This window comes from Dufourea novaeangliae, unplaced genomic scaffold, assembly GCF_001272555.1.
Source record: "Dufourea novaeangliae isolate 0120121106 unplaced genomic scaffold, ASM127255v1 scaffold112, whole genome shotgun sequence".
In the NCBI taxonomy this organism is placed as follows: Eukaryota; Metazoa; Arthropoda; class Insecta; order Hymenoptera; family Halictidae; genus Dufourea; species Dufourea novaeangliae.
The window spans coordinates 2180233-2206326 of record NW_015373993.1 but is presented as its reverse complement, the minus strand read 5'-3'; the positions used below and the strand labels follow the sequence as shown (position 1 = coordinate 2206326).

The window sequence follows — 26094 nt, the reverse complement described above, 5'->3', positions numbered from 1 at the left end:
TAACTCGGCCAAGTCAGTTGGCATCCCGCCGCCCCGACTAATATGATGACTTTGTTCGAACACAGTTCTCGTAGCGATCATTCGGTGAAATCGATCGATCAGTTGTGATTTACACGGGCGCGACAACGAGTGAAAACGAGGGATTCCGTTCCAAGAACGTTTAACGCGATCGTTTCGATGGTATCGACGATTCCACTGTGGGTGATTAACCGTGCGAATTTCTGGTTCGTAAACGAAACGACAGGAATTTTGCAGTAGCCTTGCCGTTACAAAGTTTCCCAGTAAAGTGGCCGCGACAGAGATTTTCGTCACGAAAACTTAGCGGCATCAAGAAACTTTTACGATTCGTCAAAACCCACGTGAAACCGCCAAGACTATAAAAGAATAAACATTCTGAAATATTCCAAGTAGTGCGGGACAGAGAGGAATGACACGACGTCACAATAATAACTAAAGAATTTACTAGAAGTAACAGGATACTTAGTTATCGGTGGGCCAAGAATTACTTTACTTTGCCTAATTTCCATTCCCGCGATGGGACTTTAATACGGAGGGTGAAGGTTACCGTCGACCAAATCACCCCTTGTCGCGAACTGAAACGAATCGTAATTGAGCGTAACTGCCGGAAAAAATATCAACTGTAACGACCGATAATATACACGTATATTTATTGGTAACTCACCTCTGATATTCACGTGTAACCAGCGAAAAAAGTATAAAAAGTGGTAATTGAATTTTAACCGATGCATACGCACTTACGCAAAATTGAAGTGTATCGATGTACTGCGATTAATAGGAAGAATATTATTAATACAATCTGTGTATCATTCGACGATTATTCTAATATTAACAAAAAATTATCGTTTCGATAATATTAACATACAGAATATGAGAAAAACAGTGTGGGATTGATAACGGTATATCGATAATATTCATGGAAGATCGTGCTCACAAACACGTGGCACGAGACCCTAATTGCTTCGTCACGCTTCACCTCGACAATGCTTCGGTTAACATATTCGGCTGTAAATTACGCATGAAAGGGTTTCCTCGTACATCTCCATCCCTCGTAAATAATTGTCGCATATCAGCGAATTATTCGACTGTACGACCTTTCGTTTATGGAGCTTGACAAAAGGGGAAATGTGATTTTGTAATTTCTGGAATACCGCATTTACGAGATCATTGTACAAAATTTACCGTCAAAGTTTACAATAATCCATTTTGAAAACGGAGTAGCGCAGCCCCTTGAAGAATAATAAAACCTCCTGAATCGCAACCACCGCAAAAGGCACGGTTGATCGACGCTCGACTCAAGAGCCCGATCGTTGAAGCGAAAAAAATGTTGTGCGCGAATGCAGAACAAGAGGGAAACAACAGCGTGATAGTCTCACAAGTCCCGAACAATCATATGCCGCAAGATTTCACGGTCTCGCGCCTTTTATCAACACCGAATCATTCATTAGGTAAGAGTCTAGAAATCGTCAATCGGTGGGTGATACTGTAAATTATTTTCTTTTCATAGTCTGTCACCGCATAACAGACAGAAGCTGTCATTTGTTTGAACGTTAGTTGATAGTCTTCGCGAAAGCCCATTTATAGCCTGATAATGTTTTACGTAATTTCGTTACGTAAACAGCGAAGAAAATCGCAAACCGCGTCGCTCGCAAAGAGGCGAACAAGCGAAATAGATCGTTGATGTATTTCCACGTTTAATCCACAGTCTGCATCGCGTTTGATTCCATCGAAATCACGCATTTCCAGTCATACTGCTTGCGTTATGCCGCCTCGATGAATGCCCAAACACAGTGAAGTCATTCAAGAATAGCCATGCCTGTACATACATACTGTTTCTCTTCTCGTTCGCCTTTTTCTTTTTTGGTCGCGTTTGCTTTTCCTTTATCGCGATCGGCATCTCGAAAACACCTTCATCTTGACTTATAGAATGCAACGAGAGTGCTGAGGACGCATTATCCTGACGCTTTTGTTCGAGAAGAACTGGCGACGCGTGTTTCCTTATCGGAAGCAAGAGTCCAGGTAACGGTAGAAATGTTTTCTTGTATGCAGTAGTGTTCGAATATAGTTGCGATACATAAAAATGTGTATTTGTGGAAAATCGAGCGGAAAAAGTCGTAAACTTTGCCAAAGAAATTCACCGGACTAATCTCGGTTCACGATTGACCGTACGAAAAAAAGGTTCGTCCTTCCGTGCGGTAAAGTCTTTTGAAGATGATTTCCACGTTTGCAAAAAGGAAGAATGCCCGTCAGAAAAAAGTATCGTAGCACTGGTGGGCCAGGTCCACATGTGTTCTTCGAGATCATGGTGGATAGCGGTAGAAGGAAAGGCAGACACCGAGTCGTGGAGGGAAGAGGAAGAAGAGAAAAAAGAAACGAAAGAAACGGGGAAGGAGGGTGGAGGTTGCGGACAGCTAGGCAGAAAATCGAAGGAGACAGGTTGTCAGGGCAAGGAGCTATGATTAGCTTGCCGGGATAGTTGCGTCGTTCCAGTAACAGCATCTGTGCTTGGCATACGGTGTGGGATATGATGCGCCGCGTATCCTGCACGTGTGTGATGTCTTGAGCCTTCTGTACATGACCATGCAAAGACCACACTTTTCGTTGCTCGTGTCGATCCATCCGTTACTACCACCACCGCCGCGTTCCCCAGATCCCGTGTCTGCTGCGAATGTCTGTCTCTGCGGACAGTACACGCCTGCCAGGAGCCGTCACGCTGTCCCGTCTCGTCCCGTATTCGCCCCGACGAATCTCTTCTTGCCATTCTTCTCTTCCATCCCTTCGGTAAACCGCGACTTCGATACAATTTTCAAACGATAGCGGTTTTACTTGCAGGTATGGTTCCAGAACAGACGCGCAAAATTTCGTCGAAACGAAAGAAGTTCCGCTATTAATCGGGGCATCCCCTCGACCAAGGAAATGGAAACCGCCTTACCTTTGCGACCTATCAGAATAACACACACCCAAGAAAACAACGCCGAACCTTTACAGACGACTCAAATGGCTCAATATCCATACGGCGAGTATTGGAGATCGTCGCAACACTATACCTCTATGCAAACATCTTCAACCTGTCACGGGTTTATCAACGGTAATCTGGGAAACATGAATATTCCCTCTTATCATCAGACGGAAATTCACGGTGGACTGGAAGGATCTACGATGAACGGTCTGAACGCACTCAGGTTTAGAACGCATCCGTACGGACCCGCATATTCGGCTATGCACGCGAGTATGTGAAACAAAATGTTTCGATTCGCGCTGCAACCAACCCCCCCCCCTGGGTATATACTTCGTTGATTACCATAATTTTTAACTTCTTTACGGAGAATGATAAAAGTGTCGATCGTAACTGCACGAAATTTAGCGTTTAAGTATCAAATACAGGGTAAAATGGAGATAACGTTATTTTGTGGAACAACTGTAGATTAATGAATGGTAGAAATCGTAATGTATTGTATCATCGATGCAAGAAATATATACAATAGATGGTATTTTAATCTACTAAATTATTACGTTACGTACGATAATAGTAGACAAAAGGAATGTGTATATAAATACAAAAATTAAATTATGGAAGAACGGGTCGTTTAGTCGTTGCGGCAAGAAATGTTTAGAGTCATAAAATTGCGATTCTTTGTACATACACACAGTACGTTAACGTTGGCACAAAATTAGACTACCAATTTTACAGACATGTTGTTGGTCACATTTGCGTTTGTTACAATACTAAACAAACTACAATCACGTAAAAAGGTTTAAAAAATGTGTTCTTATATATGTTAATTGTCCGTCCAAAACTTCTTAAATATATAGATACATCTCTAGTACTATACAGTTACTTGAACATTTTGCACAGCATTGCTCCAGTCTACTTTGGAGGGAACTAAGTAAAACGCGGGTGCTATTTTGCTGCCGCATGGACATTGACTACCTGCTATCCAACTAAAAGAACCCAGCTTTGTACTGCACTTTGGACAATTCAATTTTCCCTCGACATTGTGCGTTATATCGGGCATCCAAGCCATAGGCTCGACAAAGAGTATTTTAGTACAAAACTCTACAGGCTGGTTCTCATCCTTTTTTTGTAAGTCCAAAGGCTCGTGCACAGGTTTTGATTGTTTAGATGTTCTCTTTGTACTTATATGCCTCCATATCTGTTTTTCCTTTGGGACATGTGGCAAAATATTACTCACACTTGCCACGATTCTTCGACATTTTTTACAACGATAAACTGTCGGTTCTGGACGTATTGTAGTAAGGGCTGGATCTGGCTTTATCAGTTCTGCACAGTTTTGTGGTAAAATTTTTGCTTTCCGAACTTTATCTGCCGCAATTTGTAACCTATACATTTTGAATTGTACATTAGTGTTATCTATATCAAAACTCATTTCTTCGTACAATTTCAGCTGGGCTAAGAAACCAGCATTAGGTTCAACACAATGTCTCTTCTCTTTCACAACTTCAAATGCGTTGAAGAAACTTTTCCCATATTTTTTCATTAAATAAGCAATTACTAATGTGGCAGATCTGGAAATACCGAAATAACAGTGCACTAATATTCTATTGCTTGTTTCTAACGCATGATTTATAAACTCGTATGAATCTCCAAAATGGGTAAGGAGATCCTCGCGTGGCAGGTCAGTAACTTGAATATACATTACAGTTAGATTTGGCAAAAGTTCTTGAATCTTCCGAGGTAAAGGACACGAATCTACTGTAAGTATATAATTTATTTTAGTTTCTTTTAACCATTTGATATCTGTGGCAGCTGTAAGATTTCCCAGAAATAAACCAGGAATAACTTCATCATAACTAGAAGGACCAGCATCAAAATCTTCTCTAAGTAACTTGTGGTCAACTTCTTGAGCCATGTTGGTTATTCTGAAATAACAAAATAAAGCTACGACATGTGCCCTTAATTTTTACTACTTTATATTCTCCATTAAAATACAAAATGTTAAAAATTATCAAATGAAATTTCTACTTATTTGCACAAGACAAGAAAGGATCTGATAACTGTAAAATGAAACATGAAACATAAACTTGCCAAACAATAGACTTGTCCCCATACGTAGGTAGGATATCCAAAATTTGCCAGTTTATTTACAAGGCATGCTCTAAATGCGTATCAATTTTTTATTACCTCGGTCAAGAATACCGCGAATACTAGGAGTATGTCTTATCAAAGAAATCTTATCAAAAATATTTTTCTGAAAGCATAGCTTGTACAATCTTACAATAAGGAAAGCTTTTGATATAATGAAGGTGCCCGAATTTTAATCGATTCACGTATTATGCACAACTCTTATTGTCACATGATAAACACATATTCATTTATTCTTAGATAGCGTAATACGATAAACAACACAAATGTTTTTACGTTCACGAAACGGAGCACGAGAGGAATTATCTACTTGTGACATGAAGCGCATGTAGCTACGATGGCGCTCCAGTGCTGTCATATATTTTATGGTACTATTCTAAAATTAAGAACTAGACCCGCCACAACGTGCTTCGCACTTTTTCCTATTTCCTTCTAATTGCATGAATTTCTCAAGGGATAATAGATGATAAATGATCATCGTAGTAAAAAATACATAGTATAGTATTCTTCAGGTACACGTTGAAGTTAAAAACTGATATTGCCACCGATTATAGTAGTATGTTTGAGATCTAAAAAACATACAATAATGTTGAAACGTTTCAAGAGAGGAAAAGAAATTGCAGAATGCAAAGTATATAGTGATGACATTGTTCAAAAACAAGGGAATGAATGTAATTCGTGTGACCCATTGATCTATGTACATACTTTCGAAAAGATACGGAATAAGTTGTTTGACCACGTATGCCGGAAGTGACGCGTGCTCGATCTCCACATCATTCGGAAGGCCGCAAGAATATCGTTCGCACAGTCGTGCCAAGCTATTGTGCCTACTTGTTCCGTGTTTCTCCGATTTTCTCCCTCTCTCCTTCTCTCTTTTTCTATCTCTGCTTCTCTCTTTTCTGTCGGCACTACTTGCGTGCGCGCACGTGTATAGACGTGAGTGTATGGGTTATTTTTTGATTTTTGAATAAAACAAGATGCTGATCTCGCAGGAGGTGATCTCGAAAGCAGAGGAAATCGCTGACCAGGTGAATTTACAAGCCATTGTGCTCTTCTTACTTTTTTAAAGTATGTAGTTCTGTTTTTGGAAAGAATCTCGCGATTGAAAGCCAGCAGAAATCCTGTAGGAGCACAGGTGTACTCCTGTCAACGTCATCGTGGCACGATTGCCTGTATATAATTGCATATTTTATTTTTGATGATCTTCTCTTTAATTGTTTATTGTTTTAAAATGTTTTTGTTATTGTCAAGCATTACAAACTCCTCTATATTATTTTTGATATACTAACAAAGTAAAGGTTATGCATTGTCAAAAAAATATATATGCCACAAACATTACTGTTCCACCCGGTTTTGGAGAATTGCAAAAGAATAACGGAAACAATTCTTAACTAATCGGATATTGTATTATTTACCAATGAAATTTATTCTTATGTATTAATAAAACTTAAAATATATTCAAAGAATGTGCAGTTTAAATGTTTTTTACTTTCTCTTTTCATTTTACATTCACTGTCAATACTCTGTAGGAATACACTTTCACAGACCTACTTTTCCCTGTTACAATATCAAAAAATATTCAAACTATATATTAAAAGTCTTATTAATAATTTTGTGACCACATTCTATTGAGTATTCTATACGTATGAAACATTATAGTTATTACATATTCTTTTTTTTTTAATAGGTAATCCGCAATGGAAAACATATATTGCCAACTCTTGCAAGAGTTTGCCTTATAGCCACATTCTTAGAAGATGGATTAAGAATGTGGTTTCAATGGTCAGAACAAAGAGAATTTATGAACAGTACTTGGGGTTGTGGCACTTTCTTAGCTACAATGTTTGTACTGGTTAATTTAATTGGACAGCTTGGAGGTTGTGTCATGGTTATTGGCAGATGGAAAGTCAGCATTGCTTGTGGAATTTTGTTCTTCATAGTGGTCCTACAAACATTAGCTTACAACATTCTATGGGATGTAACATTTTTGTTCAGAAATCTAGCACTAATAGGTGCTCTTCTTCTGGTTCTGGCTGAATCAAGAGTAGAAGGAAGATCTTTGTTTGCTGGAGTACCTAGTCTTGGAGACAATAAACCCAAAAATCTGCTACAATTAGCCGGCAGAATTTTGTTGGCATTTATGTTTACCACATTGATTCGCATTGAAATATCGTTCCTTCAAATAATGCAGGATATTCTTGGAAGTATTTTGATGGTCTTGGTAACTATTGGATACAAGACCAAGCTCAGTGCATTGTTACTTGTTTTGCTATTGTCTGCGCTTAATCTTTATCATAATGCATGGTGGGCCATTCCAGAATATAAAGCACTTAGGGATTTCCTTAAATATGACTTCTTTCAGGTAATGAATTCTTTAGTATTATTATTTAAATTATTTCTTACTTATTTTATTCCCACAGGAAAAAATGCTCATGTAAATATATTTGTTTGCAGACATTGTCAGTGATTGGTGGCCTTTTAATGATAGTTTCATTAGGTCCTGGAGGTGTATCAATGGATGAACATAAGAAAGAGTGGTAGATATCATGGTGTCATCTAAATACGTTTCATGGCATTGTCAGGATCATTAAGTAAAAACAGTCTCCCATTCCTGTTCCTTTCTATGCTCAACTGAGTTTATAACAAATTTACTATTTCTTGGATAAAAAGCTGTAATATCCACGATTTTAAATTGTTCAATTCGGATAAAGACATTGTTGAGGTATTGTTATGTACTTTAAGATGTCACAAATTAAAATATATAGAATTATAGGGATAAAATAGAAGAAATTCCAGAAGAGTAAGATTAATATTTAAGACACAAACAGAAGGAAGACAACACCAAGACTAATTTATATTATGAACAATGGCATTGTACATATGACACAGCGTTTACTGAGGAAAACAAAATATATTTTTTCTGTGTGTTTTTAATTTTTTCTCCAATTTTGCTCTTGAGTCCTGGATGGATTTACATGCATGATTTTAATAGGTCGGTGTATTCTTCCATAAAAGTACATTAACATTAATGAATTAAATTTATAAAAGATAGAACAATGAAGGTACCAAGTTTTCAAGATTTTTATACAATTAAATTATTGTAAATAAATATTCCATTTCAAATTTTCCATTGATAATTTTTTCTACAGTCTACTTGTCAAATGATTACTGCTAATTACCAAATTTAGATCCTTCCAATAATAAGATTTGCTAAAATAAACTGGTCTCAAAATAGTCTACAGGTAAACTTACATGAACGAAGCAGTTGAAGAGCTAGATCCATTTAGCATTATATTGCATTACGTTCCGTTACATATTGTTTTAAAGTGTTGAAAATTAATTTTAAATAGTATCCAATGAGAATGAGAATAAAAAATGGATATAAAAGACCATCTATTAATAAAGGAACAACTATTTTAACTGCAAAACCTTTTGCATATGTTATGAAATCGTCATACCGTAATGACAGATGTGACCATTGTTTGCAAAGGTAATTATGTATAATTAAACTAAATTTTCCTATTCGTCATTTGCTTTCCAATGTTTAATTTGTTACTTTTATATATGTACATATATAGTTATATAGAGCCTCCGAATTAATAAATCTTTTTACAAATGTATTATACCTATTAAAATATTAGAAACATGATTTCTCAATTATATGAGTTAAAAGAAATTGATAACACAAAAATATTTAATCACCGGTTATTAAAGAGTACATTTAGGTTATCCTCTAAAATCAGACAGGTTCCATACTTTCATATTTATCATTGTTGATAATATGTAATTGTGCAGTAGCGTTTAAATTGTAGTAAACAAAGCCTTTGGCAAAGAAAATATCTAACAACTATCATTGAGTTTTCTACCAAATTCGATATTAAAATTGAAATTCGAATAAAACTGTTCTTTCTTATTTTTCGAGTGACAGTATATATGTACAGAATTGTATAGTTCCTTAGAGCATTACCTACAAATTTGTACTTTTTTCTTTGGTTTGATTCACCCTTTATTAAAAATGAATGCTAATAAAGATTTTTTAAAAAAAGGAACTACTATTTTGACTACTAAACCATTCGCTTACGTTCTTAGTTCAAAATATAGCAGAGATCGATGCGATCATTGTTTAAGAAGGTAAACTTTATTTAGTGCCCAAAGATACAAAACATTTCTCAAAGAACATTTTCATTAACTTTTTTATATATATTTTATATTAACTTGATGGTACGAACTATTTACATAAATTTTGAGCTGTGTTTATTTCAGTGGAAAACTTTCAAAATGTTCTGCCTGCCAATGTGTTTATTACTGTAATCGTTCCTGTCAACAAGATGCATGGTCCATACACAAGACAGAATGTCCAAAATTAAAAAAGGTTTTACCAAAAGTCGTACCAGATATGGCACGACTTATGACTCGCATAATTATAAAACTAAAGCAAGGTGGAGGGGAAGAAATGGGATACTACAGTGAAACAAGTTATAGAAAATTTAAGGATTTAATGTCACGTGAGTATCCAATAGCAATTTGGAAGATGAGTAGGATTTGTTTTGTTTCATTTCATTGATGCTGATTTTGTTATTTCATCAGATTACTCTGATATAAAGAAAGATAAGGAAAGGATGGAACATTTTATGTGTCTATGTGGCATTTTAAATGAATTGTTTGAAAATGAACCTATGCCAAGTTATGTAGAGTTAACAGCTATTTATGGCAGAATTTGTATTAATTCTTTTAATATATTTGATCTGGACATGAATAGTATTGGTGTTGGTATTTATTTAGCACCTTCAATTATTGATCACAGTTGTATGCCAAATGCTGTAGCCACTTTTGAAGGACCTACTATAACTATTAGAACAATAGTAGATCTTCCTTGTTTAGATTGGTCTCAGGCAAGTTCTTTTTCTGCTAAGTTATAATATAATTCGTTGCTAGTAACTGAATTTCTGACAGGGGACAGTATTTTAAATGTAACAATATATGTGTAGATAAGAATATCATACATTGATGTACTTAAAACGACAAAAGACAGACGCATGGAATTACAAAATTCATATTATTTTTGGTGCAATTGTAAAAAATGTGAACAGCCAGAACTAATGGCTGAAGCTGCAATGTGCCCAAACAAGTCTTGCACACATCCTTGCTCTCCTGACACAGACACATGTACAAAATGTGGGACAGAATTCCCAGAAAAATTCAAAGATACCTTTCATGAGATATCTGACTTCACTGCATATCATTTACAAAGCATGAAGGATATGGCTTGTATCCTTTTTTATAGTAATAATAGATAGTTACATACTTAATCAAATCCAATCACATAATGTACTTCTCTTATAAGAGAGATCAGATCTGGATGTAAGCAAGGTATGCCTAAAAAAACAAGAGGGTGTCTTGCATCCACTTAATATACAACATGTACAAACTTTACAAAGTGCTTTTGATTCAACCATAAGTTTACAACACTGGGAGGAAGCTGAATCTTATGCAAAAAGACTTACTAATGGCTCCTTGTAAGAACGATTTTTTACATTGACCAATTTGTAAGCTAAAAATAATATCAAATTTTCATGTTTCAGACTATATTACGGTGAAGTACATCCACTGACTGGAATATTGTACCTTATGATAGGAAAGATTCAGTTATATTTAGGAAAACCAAAACAAGCTCTAGAACCTTTAAAACGAGCCAAGTCTATTTTAATAATAACACATGAAGAAAAACATACTTTGGTTAAAGAACATTTAAAACCTCTTCTTCATCAAGCAATTATGGAAGATTTTTGAAGTATTGAAAGTTGATAATTAGTAATTGTAATAATAACTAATTTTATTATTTAAATATATATAACTTCTAATTTTTATATTGAAAACTATATTTTTTTATTTGTTTAAAGCTTATGAAACTTTTGAAATTACCGCTATTACTGTCACAGACGAAAATCGTATGTTAGGAATAGACCCAATAGACCTATATTAACCGAAGAATAGTTGGCACGGAATATTAGTATTTCTTAACAACTTTCATCTTAAAAAATTACTCTCGATTTCCTCCCTCGGAATCTAAAATATCTCTTCGACGTTTAGTCAAATATAGTTGCGTTCAAAAACCTTCCTTTATAACCGAAAAAAAATTGATCAAAGAAAAATCGATTTTCGATTCTCGGAGTAAAGAATCGATTCTCAGAAAAATCGAACAGCAGAGAATCGATTCAACAGATCGATTTTTTAACCAAAAGAATCGATTGTATAGATATATATACCGAACAGTGTTAGAAATGGTTAAATACCAACATTACAAACGGAAAATAAATAGAGCTGCCAAGTGACAGCTGCTTAAGTTTTGTTATATCTGTTATCCATTTGGAATAAGTTTTTATTTTCTACAGAAAATTTAGAATAACATGTGGTAAGCAATGTAATAATCTTCTATTATCTTTGAAATTTGTTATAAATGGTCGAGGCGAGGTATTTAGTTTGCACAACAATTTTTAAATATTCTCAGATATGAATATGGTGTGTAGCAATTAATATTAACATTTCTTTTAATAAAACGTTTCTGCATATTTTTTATATTCGCAGATCTATGTTATTGTCATATTCAGATGTTTGAGTGCCACACTGTTCTATAAGTTTTTTTGTTTGTATTGTTGTCTGAAAAATATAAAAAATCGTTTTTTTTCCTTTATATTCTTACATAATTTACTCTGTATTACTGTGCATTTATTTTACAAATTATGTGACGAATATAAAGAAGTCTAATTTTTACACATTTTTCCACTTTAGATATGTGTTTTAATATTTTTAAGGAAAATACATTTTCCTAAAGTATTATTGGCACAATTGAAAAAAAATAGGTGAACAATGTTATCTGCATTTAAAAGATTAGCTGTAAAGTCTGATGGAGTTGGTAATGTATCTCCTAGACCGGCTCATCAGTCTATGCCAACAACATTACAGAGAAAATTTGCCAAAGGTGTACAATATAATAGTAAGTATATCTTACTAAGTTTACCACAAATATAAGATATTTTTAAAATGAAATATTATTTATTTTCAGTGAAAATTATTATAAAGGGTGATAGAAATGTGGGAAAAACATGCTTATTTCATAGACTTCAAGGCCAAAAGTTTATAGAAGAATACATACCAACGGAAGAAATACAAGTAACCAGTATTCAATGGAATTATAAAGCTACCGATGATATTGTTAAAGTCGAAGTTTGGGATGTTGTAGATAAAGGTCGACGTAGAAAAAAATTTGAAGGTTTAAAAATGGACAATTCACAGTCTGAAAATATAATTGAAGAACCTGCATTGGATGCAGAATTTCTTGATGTGTACAAACGGACCAATGGTGTTATTATTATGATGGATATTACGAAATTTTGGACATTTGATTATGTACAGAGAGAACTTCCAAAAATACCCAGCCATATTCCAGTTATTGTTTTAGGAAATCATTGTGACATGGCTCATCACAGAACTGTTACAGCAGATCACGTGACATACTTTATAGATTCGTTACATGAAAGATCAGCGCAAGTAAATTTAATGCTATTATTTTATCATGACTATTTGAATAAACATGTTCATTACTTTTTGTATACTTTTATGTTCTACAGGTAAGATACGCGGAATCATCTATGAGAAATGGCTTTGGGTTAAAACTTTTGCACAAATTCTTCAATCTTCCATTCCTTCAGTTACAACGGGAAACGTTACTGAAACAACTTGAAACCAATGAGGAGGAAACACGTTTAACAGTACAAGAACTTGATCTCTTTCAGGATAGCGATGATGCCGATTACAATAAATTTTTGGATAATCTTGTCAACAGGAGAAGAGCCATTGCTGACTCTGTCTCTGCCAGTACTCTAGTCCCTACTTCTTTAAGCAATCATCATATATCTTCTAATGGTAACATAAACGCAAACGCGGAAGTTAGAAGATCAATTTCTATGCCTGGTCCCATAGGAGGAGGAATGCCCATTCCAGTTAAAAATATAGATTTGAAATCGCCACTGAAGAAAGAAAATATAAGTACTTTAGAAAATCAAACAGTTCATAGTAAAAACCTGCAGTCTACATCAGCATTATCCATTGCGCAAAATATGTCAAAAGTAGATCCTAAAGTGACTGAATTTTTAAATAGTAATTCTGATAAAAGAGACTCAATTAGCAAACCACAGTCGCTCATGTCCAAGATATTTGGTAATAAGAAAGAAGATGAAATTGACAAAGTAGCACATAATACAAATACAAAGGTACCCTTAACTAGCGTTGAAGATTTCGTACCAGATGACGGACTTTTAGATCGATCATTTTTAGAGGATGGAAATCAAAGTTCACCACAGAAAGTACAACATCAAGAGCTAGATTCTGAAAGGTATATGAAGTTGTGTTAATAAGAAATATTCTGTACAACTTCAACTACTTTTACTTATTCCTTTTTTTTAATAGCGACACTGAAACTGCGAACCCTTTAGTTGCTGATTACGAGGATGATTTATCATCCACCGAAGAAACGACACCACCAATTCAACCGAAATTGGCTGAGAATCCATTATCTAAGCAGAAACACAAACGAGATTCTTTATCAAATACGGAAATGAATCCAGAAAAATTGCGACCGATTGTTAAACGTGATTCCGTATCATCCATAGACCAAGAATTACAAATATCAAACAATTATGATTTAAACGAACAACAGGAGATTAGTTCTGATGCTTCTGATAGTTGGCTTCGACGTGATTTTCAATGGAGACAAAGTCCCGAAGGTGGCGAGGATCTGAGTAGTAGTAGCACAAGAAAAGACAGACTAGAATTGAGCGATAAAAGTTTAGATGTTAGCGTAACTAGTTCTAACGTACATCTAGAACTACTTGACAATGCTAGTGTACGACATAATATGAGTTCTGATGGCAGCAGTCCTGTGTTAAAAGAAAAGAAGAAACACAAAGAAAAGGTATGAGTCAATTATAAAGTATCTTTCGTTAAAGTTTTACTTTATAGTACTATTATATTAAATTGAATTCATTTTAGACTGAAGATAAAGAGAAAAAGAAGAAGAAAAAGCCTAAAGATAAAGAGAAGGATAAAGAGAAAACAGATAAAGCAGAAAAGAAAAAGAAACGTTCTTCACACCGTTCGAGAGACGAAAACAGGGAACGCGATGAACTCGAAGAATTTCTAAATGGTTCTGGACCCAGGATTGGTGTTGATGTCGCCTACGAAGCGATATAGCGATCTACGCGAATAATGTTAAACTTAATTGTGTCACTAATTAATAATGGTGTCTTCTGGCAAGGCATGCAAATGTCCCACAATAATTAATATTTGGAACGGAAAATGAGATTAAAGCTTGCCATTAATTTTGAAGCAAGTTACGAGTGATTTCAGTGTTCTGTTATAAATCTTTGTATGATAAAATGACTACGAACTATGGCAACGGACAATTTCTATCGAAATGAACGTAATCCAATATTTTTAAGTTCAAACTTTTAATAATTTGTTAATATATTATCAAATTAGTATTCCATTACCATCTCATGTAAAACTGTGTACGATATTCATTCAAATATAAATGTATTTCATTGTTGCAGTCTGGAAATATTTATCATCTAATGAATTTATTTTACATTGATACTTACAATTTTCTCCGAGTGAATATTTTTAAAAATATTTTATATATACCTTCATATCAGTCATTCACTGACGTTTATTGTTCTTTATTGTTTAAAGTGATTTTCATGTTAACACTTATGTTAGTTAAGTAATAATACATCATCATTATTTTTTGTCAAATAAAATTATAACATCATCGTTATAGCTTCATGTTAATATGTATATATAATTAAATACAAAATTGTCATACAATCTGACACTTAAGTTTTTCATTGTAACACTTTTCCATTTTTTGTCAAATGAAAATTTCAAACTTCGCACTAAACTACACGCCCTCTTTCGAGCTAAAGAGGTGTATGTCTAAAAAGTTATCAAAAGAGTGTTTAGAAAGAGCCTGAACATTGCCGAAGGTTGTATAGGGTATCATGTTAAGGCCATGCCGACATTTGCGCTTGTCGCACATTATGTTATATTGTGTATAATTGAAGAATATTGAGTATGAATCAGTGAAAGAGAAACATTAAAAGATGTCCCTGTGTTTACGTAATCTTCCAAATAAATTTACACCTTTTGTTAATACACGTAAACGCGTAACGAAGATTGACCGTCACTTACCAAAACATGTTAAATCGTCTCAGTTTTTAGAAGAGGTATATGCCAAATCTTTTTTAAGACAATCATGAAGCATTAGAATTTGAATTTCCATTTTGCCTCTGGACAACTAAGGTCTCCCTGTTATGAACTGTTGTTCCTTTCTATCGTCGCATAAAATCGCCGGACAAAATTAACCTTAAAATACTTATATAATACATTTTTTATTTTAATATGTATATATGTTGTTATTTTATAGTAGTCGTCTAGATTTAACTGAAAATTCTGTTTATTGCCGGTCCTTTTTATTTGTTCATTCTCTGGATTGTATGCAATACATAATTATAATAATTTTAAGTATAAAATCTGAAGAACAGTAATGACAGGTATTTGTTATAAAATTTCAGTTTTTGAGTACACCAGCAGTAACATGCGCAACAACAAGCAGTGGAGACAGAAGTCTCAATTCTGTGTTTCATACGACAAGTCAATCTTCACCAGGAAGTTACTTTGATATTTATGCCGAATGGTCAGATCTATTTAATAAAAAATACAATTGGAATCAACAGCAGCCAGTATGGATGCAACAGCATAAACAAACAGATACTCAGATATTGAACATTAACAATATCGATATTATAAATGAATCTGTATTAAATAATAATGGACAATGGTCAGAACAATATGCAGATTGCAGTTGGTTTTATGCAAAAAACCAATCTTGTTTGTCTCACAGAGTACTACTCTCAGTTGATAGAAATTTAAATATTATCTCACCTAGTGCTGATAAGCAAGGTTTTCTTTATACAAATATTTCTCCTAATGTGCAAACTGTAGAAGAGAGACAAGCATCTGAGAATCGTAAACCATCTCAAGCACAATTGCAATATGTATTTGATACCCTTAGTAAAGAAGTATGTATCTATTTTTGCATATACCTTATTTAATCTTGTATAATGTTTAACAAACTCTTTGTATTAAAACATGTGCTTTTTCCAGTTACCCATGTTGTTTGTTAAAGCACTGGATTATAAATTGTACACACAGGATATATTATTTATAAACAATATTAGGGGAACTGTAACCACGTGAGTATATAATCTAAACTGTTTTTTAAACAAAAATTTATCATTGAAAATGTGTGATACATATTATTGACAATGTTTTGCAGGGGAATTCTTCAATATGTGAAGCAAATAGCATTTTTAAAAATAATAAGTCATTTAAGATTTGCTTATGTCAAACTAGATATTTTAAAAATAACTATGCACCCAGAAGATAATAGTATTAAAGTTCGTTGGCGAATAATAGGTATGTCTGGTACACACGTATTTCTTACATTTTGGAAACTCAGAGTTTGGAATATGAAGAAACATTTAAATGATACAAAAGCGTAAGTAAATTCAGTTACCCTTTTATGTAATAAATCATTTATTGTATTTTGTAATATTATTTTAATTATAAACATTTATTAATAGGTGGTATGATGGTTTCTCTACTTTTTATGTTAATAACGACGGTAAAATATTTAAACATGTTGCCGACAAGATGATGCCTGATCAAGATGAAGTACCAGAAAAAGTGAAGGCTCCTGTCGCGGCTTTATTTATACCGCTATTAGGTTTGGATTATTAGAGCTTACTTAAACATTATTCAAAAATAAAGTTGCAGTGAACTCAAATCAAATAAAATAAGCACATAATTTATTCTGACATAGTGTTCGAATATGTCTATATAGCTACACTTGTAAATGAACACATGCCATGAAATGTTTCTGTAACGAAAATAAACTGATTAATTTGCAAGATATTTTTGTTAAATTGCTACTTTTTGAAAGAACGATGTACAGGAACTTCATCAAAGCTTCGTAGAAAGCTTTATTTTGTATATACAACTCATTGCTATTAACATAAGCATTTAACGAAACAAATAAAGTAAGCATTGTGTATTAAAACTACAGCATTTCATAAATTGTACTTTAGTTGAATGATCTATTATTGTTAAGTAAATAATGTGTCTTAATTATGATTTTCGTACATTACATTTCCTATAATTATGATGCACAGTAATTTGTTTATTTTATGAACCAATTTGACCAGCTAGTTTTGTCGTGTTTGAATTAAATTGCAATTCTGCATGTATGTAAGCAAACTTTGTTTAATTGTTGTGTGCAAAACTAATAGAACGCTTTAACGTCGTAGAATATTAAACCAAAGTTAACGCTTGAGAATATGCACCTAATGCGTTTAATTGTTTTGTATGAGTAAATTGTATCACCGACTAACCTAATCCTAGTTCAATGTAATATAGAACGTGGTTTTATGAGATAGATTCAAAGTTCGCAGCCATTAGCTCGATATTGTCTTCAGTTTACAGTACTTTACCGATGACAATACCGATTGCCCAGGCCTCACCACGAGGAGGTTGCTGCGAGTGGAGGCCCAAGGCAGGTAGATGGAATCACAAGTTCCACATCTACCCACCTTTCACAATAAACCTTATAAATTACTTAAATCTTAACTATCTAATACTACCGATACTAAAATCCCTCGGCGGATGACTTCTTTCTTGAGCCTAAACCTATAAAAAACTAAGTTCCCTCGTCGGTTGTCTTCGTTCTTCAGCTTAGAACTAATATTATCTTAATATTCTAATTAATACGAATTAATGCTAGTAATACGAAATAACAAATTTAACGCAATGTAGTCGCTAATACTCAAACGAAAGAGATAGACGGAATGGAAAAAGTTCCATCGATCATTTCGTTTACGCACCTAATATACCAAGCCAAAAATTAATTCTACGATGAACCACGTTAAACTACAGTATGAACAAGTATCGCGATGAAAGTGTTGTCGCCAGAACCTGGTTTAAGAAAATAGGAAAGACGGGCGCAACCTCGCAAACCCGAATCCATCTCTCACTTTCCAGGCCCTTTGGGCTGGTCACGTACGTACCAGACCCGAGCACAGGTCATGACCAAGTATGGTAGTGCAAGCGAGATCCCCTGTAAAACAGAGTCCTTTTACGGAGCAGACTCCCGTCTACTCCGTAGGCGGGTACGTTGTACCCAGGCGCGCACGAGCCTTTACTCCAAATCCTACTTACCAGGCAAAGACTAAACACGTCCGATATCTGGCTTCTCAATAGAAACCAGAGGGATCGGCAAACAGTCTTAGTGCACAGGCCCACTGCCCGTACCATAATAGGTACAGACCCACTGCCCATACCCCAAGTCTGTGTAGAGAAATCAACGAGCAAAATGAATTAATAATAACTTGGTATGCACAATGGCTGATCACAATTTAAGTCTATTAATAGATAGACTAAAATTAATAATAAACGATGTGATGATGAATATGAATATAACAATGAATATCGAATTATGATTTAAGTTTAACTTACAGTAACTTAACGCAGTGGTAGACGCACGCTTTGAAGATGTAGACGTTGATCGATGTCTTCTTTCGATGGAATAACTGTTTGGAAAAATATTTTTCATTATACAATACACATAGAATACATAATATGCACAGTAAATAAATCACAGTAAATAAGAAAATAAATATCGAAGCCAATGGTTCTCGAACATCTGTAACATACAAGGAATTAGTAACAAGAGAGGGGACACAACAATATGCACAGTATATAGATTAGTAACATGCACAGTAAATAAATAAATAATATGCACAGTAAATAAATCACATTAAATGAATCACAGTACATAAGAAGATAAATATCGAAGCCAATGGTTCTCGAACATCTGTAACATATAAGGGATTAGTAACAAGAGAGGGGACACAACAATATGCACAGTAAATAAATTGATGGTTGTCGAATGCCTGCAACAAACAATGGGTTAGTAACAAGAAAAGACGAGTATGAGACGCGCGACCACCCTCCGCGACGGTTCACGAGAAAGTGAGGAAGCAAGCACAGACCTGCACGGGATGGTACGACCTTGGTACACGACGTACACGGCTAAGTCAATAAACTGGGTGACGCAACTCACTGGCGCGTTGGATCGACGGAGAGCACCGATACTCGGCACGCTCTACCGTACTCTCTCGCTCGCACACCTCCCTCCCATAGACCACCGAAATTCCTCGGCACCCGTCAACACCGACGGAGAGCACCGATACCGCGGCTCGCTCTACCGCTCTCGCTCGCACGCCGTGACGTCACCCGATTCCCGGAATCCCGCGGCCACGAGATGGCTCATTACGGTAAGACATTTCAGTATAAAAATTGCAAAAATAGATCCTCCCCGGCGGGGAATCGAACCCCGGTCTCCCGCGTGACAGGCGGGGATACTGACCACTATACTACCGAGGATCGGACGATAATGTTTCTTAAATTGGCAGTACATTAGGCGTCACATCTTACAATCATTAATATTTTCAAAATTTCGACATATTACGAACATGTATGTCATTAATTATTTTTCCCCCGCTTTGTTTCTGGATTTTTTTTTATAATTCCTTTCGTTTACAGTCTTACTATATTGTTGGAAATACTAAAAACAGATCTGAAGAAATACTCTTCACGGTATGTCATAAACAGGCCCTTTTAGACTGCGACGGTTTAGCAGTTGCGACGCACAGATTTATTTGTGATTGCATCTTCTATAAATTGTATGCAACTGTAAGATAAAAGACTGCAACAAAATAATCGTTCCAACTATACGACAGAATAATTTGTAATATATTTAATAAAAAACATCGCTGATGTGCGATGAATGTCATCCCGGCGTCGCAGTTCTTAACGTGTTTGTCGTCTCGGTCTCGACGCAGTTCCAGGAAAGGTTTAATTTATGACCCACTCAAGTGTCAATCGCGTTCCCTTTGTTAAGTTTCACGGTGACGACGGCTACAAAATTCATTTATTAATGCATAAGACGACGACGCATTAGCCAAGATCGTGTACTCTATATGGGTAATAATATACTGAAAACTATGTTCTCAATTGAACTATTTTAAGTTATGTATGTACAAATATGTACTAAACATCTTGTAAATCAAATAGCCTTATGCTATTTCACTTTTATTATATCCTACAAGATTTAACAATTGTAAGCACTCGGCACTGCATAACCCGAAGAATAAGAATAATGAATGCCTTATAGAAGATGGCAAATATAAGAAAACAAGAAATGACACTGATGTTACGGCACGAAAACTAATACTTTCGATGTACCGTTGTTCATTGTTAAAGTCTGTAGCTTACCCAATTAATGCTTCCTCGTAGGTGTCCGAATTTTGGTTTTGAAAAAACACATGTTCATTAAGAAAAAACGAAAATTATGAAAATGGTACTTTATTTCAAACAATCGTCAGACTACTTTGGCGCAACCGCGCCAACTGCTGAACTGAACAAAAAAAGCGCCTACTAAAAGGTACCTAGGTAGCCTACTCATGGACACCACTGTTTTTCAGCAAAAAATTTTTACCATTTCAAATTGAAGCCCTCTAACATCCACCACGAGAATCAGTAGCTGTTCGCCACCTCCTATCGTCTAATTCGAGAACCATTTTGCTACGACTTATTTGATAAGCAGAGTATAAAAGTCTTTCTGAGTGTATCTTGCCACAGTGTTGTTCGTGGCGAGTCGGCGAAGAAGCAAGGCTCGTTCCGACTTCGCCGGAGCCGCAAAATAGTTGTCAAAATGGCGGGCGAAGGTTCTGCAAGTGCGAATCCGAATTGCGAGGTCGTTCGCGGACAAACGTTCGAGGTCGGCCCGCGGTACACGAATTTGTCGTACATGGGTGAGGGTGCCTATGGGATGGTCGTGTAAGTGTCTTCGAGTCAATTCTGTTGGTTACTGGTGAGAACTTTCGCCCGCGTATCGACTGGCTGACAGGCCGAAAGATAAACAATCAGAAATACAGTTGTCAGCGGAATCGCTTGAACTACGGCTGGATTCTCGTTCTACGACACGTATTTATGGTTTTAATTTTGCCCCGACACCGTGTGCACCCGCTATTAAGCGCTACTCATCGTTATGTGTCGTTGTCTTTTGGCGCCAGTTTTGAACGGAATTGTCACACCCTTTCAGACTCTTGCTCACTTGCGTGTCAGCGTCATGACTTCCTTGTTCCCAGTTCCTTATCGCATGTTTATCGTTCTTATCATTGCGCCGTTAATTATTAACAAAATCACGATTACTTCCAGAAACTCTGTAGCCATAGCGAATTTCTTTTTCCGTCGAATTTATGGTCTCTTTGGGAAATATGTCATTTCTCATTTGACGAGAGTCACATTGTTTTTGACAGCAGAACATTGTAGTATATTTTTAATATGTCATTAAAACGATGACTTTTTCATGTTCTATAATTGTTGCAGTTCTGTTTTTTCTCTATAATATTTAAGATTTGCAATTTATCATTTTGCTACTGTTAGGAATTACATTGAAAAGACTATTACAATTAATGTAATAAGAGTGGTTTTTAATCTTAAGCAACCACTTCCTGTAATGTGGTCATTGTTTGGGGCACATTGTATTTTATGTTAATATTCCTCTATTAAAGTAGGAAAGTCTATCTGACAAATTGATAAAAATTTTGTTTTTACAGATCTGCTTATGATAATGTAACGAAAACAAAGGTAGCTATTAAAAAAATTTCACCTTTTGAACATCAAACGTATAGTCAGAGAACTTTAAGGGAAATAAAAATTCTGACCAGGTTTAAACATGAAAATGTGAGTGTCTAATAATTGATTTGCAATAAGGACTTCTCAATCCACGTTGACTTTTATAACATCTTTTTGCAGATAATAGACATAAGGGATATATTAAGGGCACCTACTATAGATCAAATGAAAGATGTATATATTGTTCAATGTCTGATGGAAACTGATCTCTACAAACTTCTTAAAACACAGGTTAGCGTAATAATATGGTCAGTTGCAACTGTTTGAAATGGTGATACATTTAAATCTCTTTTAATTTTAGGCTATTAGTAACGATCATATATGCTATTTTCTTTACCAAATACTACGAGGGTTAAAGTACATTCACTCTGCGAATGTGTTGCACAGAGACTTGAAACCGAGCAACCTCCTCTTGAATACCACATGTGACCTTAAAATCTGTGATTTTGGTTTAGCCAGAGTCGCCGATCCAGAGCATAATCATGCTGGCTTCCTTACTGAATATGTAGCAACAAGATGGTACAGAGCTCCAGAAATAATGCTTAACTCCAAGGTACAAATTATCTTAAGCATTAACTTACAACTAAGACATATGTAACTCAAGTATTTCATCTTATTGTTCCTCTTCTCAGGGATATACTAAGTCTATAGATATTTGGTCAGTCGGTTGCATACTTGCGGAAATGCTTTCGAGACGAGCAATATTTCCAGGCAAACATTACTTAGACCAACTGAACCATATATTGGGAATTCTTGGATCACCGTCTACTGAGGATCTTGACTGTATTGTTAATGAAAAAGTATATATTGTTTTTTTGTATTCATTTATAAATTCATGGACCATTTTATTAATTGTTATATATCCTTTATTATAGGCACGAAATTACCTTCAGTCATTACCTTATAAGCCAAAGGTTCCATGGACGAGTCTCTTTCCGAATGCTGATTCACGGGCTTTGGATCTTTTAGACAAAATGTTGACATTTAATCCCAACAAGCGAATCGTCGTGGAAGATGCGCTCGCACATCCTTATTTAGAACAATATTATGATCCCTCTGATGAAGTACGTATTTTTCTAAATTAATTTTAACCAAGAAGAACTTAGTGATATAATAAGTGGTAAATTATTCCAGCCTGTCGCGGAAGAGCCATTTAAATTTGACATGGAGTTAGATGATTTGCCGAAAGAAGTTTTGAAACAATACATCTTCGAAGAGACCCTCCTATTTCAGAAGAATCATCAGGAGAACACTATGTAGTCTATTGGTACCTACGCTCAGCTAACTCAAACAATTCCACAGTGATCAGCATTCAAAGGGATAACAATAACACGTTTCAGCTGCAGCAAGTGTGGCAGAACGACCAAAAAGGGGGCGAAGATGTGGCGTCATAATAACAGAAGTGTACTTCATTTACAGTTGTTCACTCGATCGAATGTGTGAAGGAAAGGAGAAGCTCCTCGAACGCGAGACACTGATCGAGAAGACAAGGGTCGATCCAGCGGTTAACGGGCGATAATGGGAGCGGTGAACGAGGTAAAAAAAAACAAACAAAACAGTAACAGAACAAAAAAAATACGAAAAATCGCAGTGTCCGTGCAAACACACTTGTACATTCGCATGTCTCTACCGGAAGGAAACAAAATACAGTGTTTTTTTTTTGTTACATGGAATGCATAATATTAATTTGTACAATATAACTTTTATTTATCCCGAATTTATATAGGTAAACGCTAGTTGACGATTATATATTGTTAATCACCGTCATACATTGTCTGTGATTTAATTGCCGAGTGAGAATGGATGCGGTGGTCGGTGTTCATGTGTAGACTCTGAGCCACGTAGAACTGCGACCGATGAGAAAACCATATGAGCGAGAGAGGGGAGAGAGAGAGAGAAAGAGAGTGCGAGAGTAAGAATATATGCATGAAAAGAGGAAACTCGAAGAAGCGTGTGTTTGTCCATAATACCAAGAATAATACAATGCCTCTCAATGCCTTGTATTGTCATTAGGACTGGTGTTTACATGAAAACTGTAACACCAATTGATCAAATCTGAATCACTTTATACGAGTATTAATATGATCTTTCAAAATAAATAGAGTGCTTCGTGACTGGTAAGACAATTGGATGGAACACTATGTAAAAATAAATTCAAAATTTCGAAGAATATTTTATTTATTCTTACAAACAAGGAATATCTCATGTCTAGAAACACTCTACATACAAGTGAAGTATTAGATTGAGCCGCGAATAACTTCTGTTTGTCTTCTTTGAATTTATTTTGCTTTACAGCACTGTATAATTAACATTAATTTATTATGTATACTCCACTCTTATTATATGTTGCTATAATTATTACGATAATTATTTAATTACTATTTAGTTACGCTTTTGCCACATACGGCGGAAGTTATTTATGACTTAATGGCATCTTCGCACGATCTGCTTAGTAACAAAACATTATTCATTGAGAGACATTGATACAACGTCGAGAGTGTACTGCAAACCAAAACAGCCATTGAAGAAGAGTCACCGAGAAGTATTTGTAAAGATAGTTTCGTTGCGTTATGTAATTCAGTGTCATCATTCTTATTACGGTAGTTGCGTACCTTGCAGAAAATGTTTTTCTGCCTTTTATCGAACTTCATAGCTTGTGGAGGAAGGAGAGAGTGTGAGTGAGTGAGTGTGTGAGAGATAACGCTAGAAGGAAGACGGAAGGAGTGACAAAATGAGAGAGCGCGTGCGCGTGAGAAAGAGCGAGTGAGAGGTGCAGAAAAAAAAGAGGGAAAAAAACACGATAATTCATAGTTAATTGCATTCGATGCAGCTTCCAGTTCTTCTGAGCCGTTTAATTACGTCTTATTTCACAATCTACCGGTATTATTACACTGATAAACTGCCAGTATTGTGCGAAGCGCATGGTGTTTGTTTGAATGATATCTACGTGTATACTTTTCTATACTTTTTTTTTTTACACTTCCAATCCATTATACACAGTAGAATATATATACGTCACACACTCCTTCGTTTTTCTTTTTCATTCTTTTTCTATCGAAAATGTTTGAGGATCGCCGCCGCCGCGCCGTTGCTTCAAGTACGTTCCGTTTTTGATAATCATTTTAAAACCGACGTCCATCTTGCACGCGATTTCCGGGTATTCAAACTCTCACCATGTCGGTTAGATGTATTGTAAAGAAGAAGAAAAAAAAGAAAAAAAAACATTCTTATTTCGACTCGTGTTTCTTCGCTCTAAGTGTACGTGTAAATTCTAACGATTAACTTGTTTGGATATTCGACATGCTCCTGACTAACGCCGTGGAAAATCGGACGAGCGGATACAGTTGATTGCGCTGTACAATACACGAACCTGTCGTCGACGATTAGGAGACAAACCAATCTTATCCGATTGTGATAAAGAAACGTACATGAGAAATCCATTAATCGGGACAGGAAGTGTATAAGATGTGAAAAATTGTACGTAAAACTCGTTAATTTTGTTCGTCTTGAATTAACGGGGTATGAATGCTGCAAAATGAAAAAAAAAAGAACTGGAATCTTACTATATCCGTGTTACACCGGCGACGAAGTATAATCAATCCCAAGATGGCAATGAATCAATGCAAAATTGAACTAACATGGTCGAAATTCGTGGTTTACTTAACGCGTGCGTAATTTTATTTAATTCTTTACACCTAATAACTATAGAATTCTATAATAAAGGTGAACAGATCGATTATATAGATAAGAAATGTTCACTATGAAACGAACGATAAAATATTTCATATTACAATATCGCTTATCTGTGATGATTTTGTTGTTGTCTAAGACGTTTGTAGAGAGCAGAGGTTCATTGTCGGCAACCATAATTAGCGTGGTTCGAAGAACCTTGCTAATCGATGACAATCGGATGACGAGGGTACACGCTTGGAACGGCTAAAGAACGGAAACACTTTATTCTTGTCTTTGAAATACTATGTATCGATGTATTATCGTAAGGAAAAGCGATTGTAGTATCGATAGAAACGGTTCGGAGACCGTGAAAGCTTGTTACATAGCGAGAGAAAGAGAAAGAGTGCAAGGGAGAATGATACAAAGCG

At 35.4% G+C, this 26094-nt stretch overlaps 7 protein-coding genes and 1 non-coding gene across 9 annotated transcripts; 6 read left to right on the top strand and 2 right to left on the bottom strand.

Annotated features, from left to right (window-relative positions):
• Positions 1-1342: 1342 nt before the first annotated feature.
• LOC107187892 (paired mesoderm homeobox protein 2-like) lies at positions 1343-3286 on the top strand. The gene is given in 4 exon segments (XM_015576079.1): positions 1343-1491; positions 1640-1694; positions 1945-2037; positions 2851-3286. Coding segments are annotated over 4 exon segments (702 nt in total). The 3' UTR covers positions 3256-3286.
• A 275-nt stretch (positions 3287-3561) lies between these two features.
• LOC107187875 (dual specificity protein phosphatase 12) lies at positions 3562-4889 on the bottom strand. Its single transcript, XM_015576063.1, has one exon. It carries the CDS (start codon positions 4887-4889, stop codon positions 3846-3848), a length of 1044 nt encoding a protein of 347 aa, XP_015431549.1. The 3' UTR covers positions 3562-3845.
• A 1206-nt stretch (positions 4890-6095) lies between these two features.
• On the top strand, positions 6096-7663 carry LOC107187877 (surfeit locus protein 4 homolog). The gene is made up of 3 exons (XM_015576064.1): positions 6096-6150; positions 6810-7484; positions 7577-7663. The coding sequence occupies exons 1-3, from the start codon at positions 6100-6102 to the stop codon at positions 7661-7663; spliced, it is 813 nt and encodes a 270-aa protein (XP_015431550.1). The 5' UTR covers positions 6096-6099.
• A 1474-nt stretch (positions 7664-9137) lies between these two features.
• LOC107187885 (histone-lysine N-methyltransferase SMYD3) lies at positions 9138-10912 on the top strand. Its single transcript, XM_015576072.1, has 6 exons — positions 9138-9253; positions 9386-9627; positions 9710-10014; positions 10111-10390; positions 10476-10638; positions 10705-10912. The coding sequence occupies exons 1-6, from the start codon at positions 9138-9140 to the stop codon at positions 10910-10912; spliced, it is 1314 nt and encodes a 437-aa protein (XP_015431558.1).
• A 1077-nt stretch (positions 10913-11989) lies between these two features.
• LOC107187870 (rab-like protein 6) lies at positions 11990-14573 on the top strand. Its single transcript, XM_015576058.1, has 5 exons — positions 11990-12116; positions 12186-12670; positions 12751-13514; positions 13589-14093; positions 14171-14573. Exons 1-5 carry the CDS (start codon positions 11990-11992, stop codon positions 14369-14371), a joined length of 2082 nt encoding a protein of 693 aa, XP_015431544.1. The 3' UTR covers positions 14372-14573.
• A 603-nt stretch (positions 14574-15176) lies between these two features.
• On the top strand, positions 15177-17187 carry LOC107187874. Its single transcript, XM_015576062.1, has 5 exons — positions 15177-15402; positions 15751-16257; positions 16343-16431; positions 16515-16736; positions 16822-17187. Exons 1-5 carry the CDS (start codon positions 15280-15282, stop codon positions 16976-16978), a joined length of 1098 nt encoding a protein of 365 aa, XP_015431548.1. The 5' UTR covers positions 15177-15279; the 3' UTR covers positions 16979-17187.
• Positions 17188-19606: 2419 nt separating this feature from the next.
• On the bottom strand, positions 19607-19678 carry Trnad-guc. Its single transcript has one exon. It is a non-coding gene; the product is annotated as a tRNA-Asp (tRNA).
• A 1330-nt stretch (positions 19679-21008) lies between these two features.
• LOC107187827 (mitogen-activated protein kinase 1) lies at positions 21009-24013 on the top strand. Of its 2 annotated transcripts, none has more exons than XM_015576002.1 (8): positions 21009-21133; positions 21916-22042; positions 22115-22225; positions 22296-22547; positions 22627-22794; positions 22870-23058; positions 23129-23261; positions 23414-24013. In XM_015576002.1, the coding sequence occupies exons 1-7, from the start codon at positions 21009-21011 to the stop codon at positions 23252-23254; spliced, it is 1098 nt and encodes a 365-aa protein (XP_015431488.1). In that variant the 3' UTR covers positions 23255-23261; positions 23414-24013. The 2 variants fall into 2 exon arrangements, with proteins under 2 accessions (XP_015431488.1, XP_015431487.1); XM_015576001.1 differs by having other exon boundaries at positions 23335-24013.
• The last annotated feature ends 2081 nt before the right edge of the window (positions 24014-26094 follow it).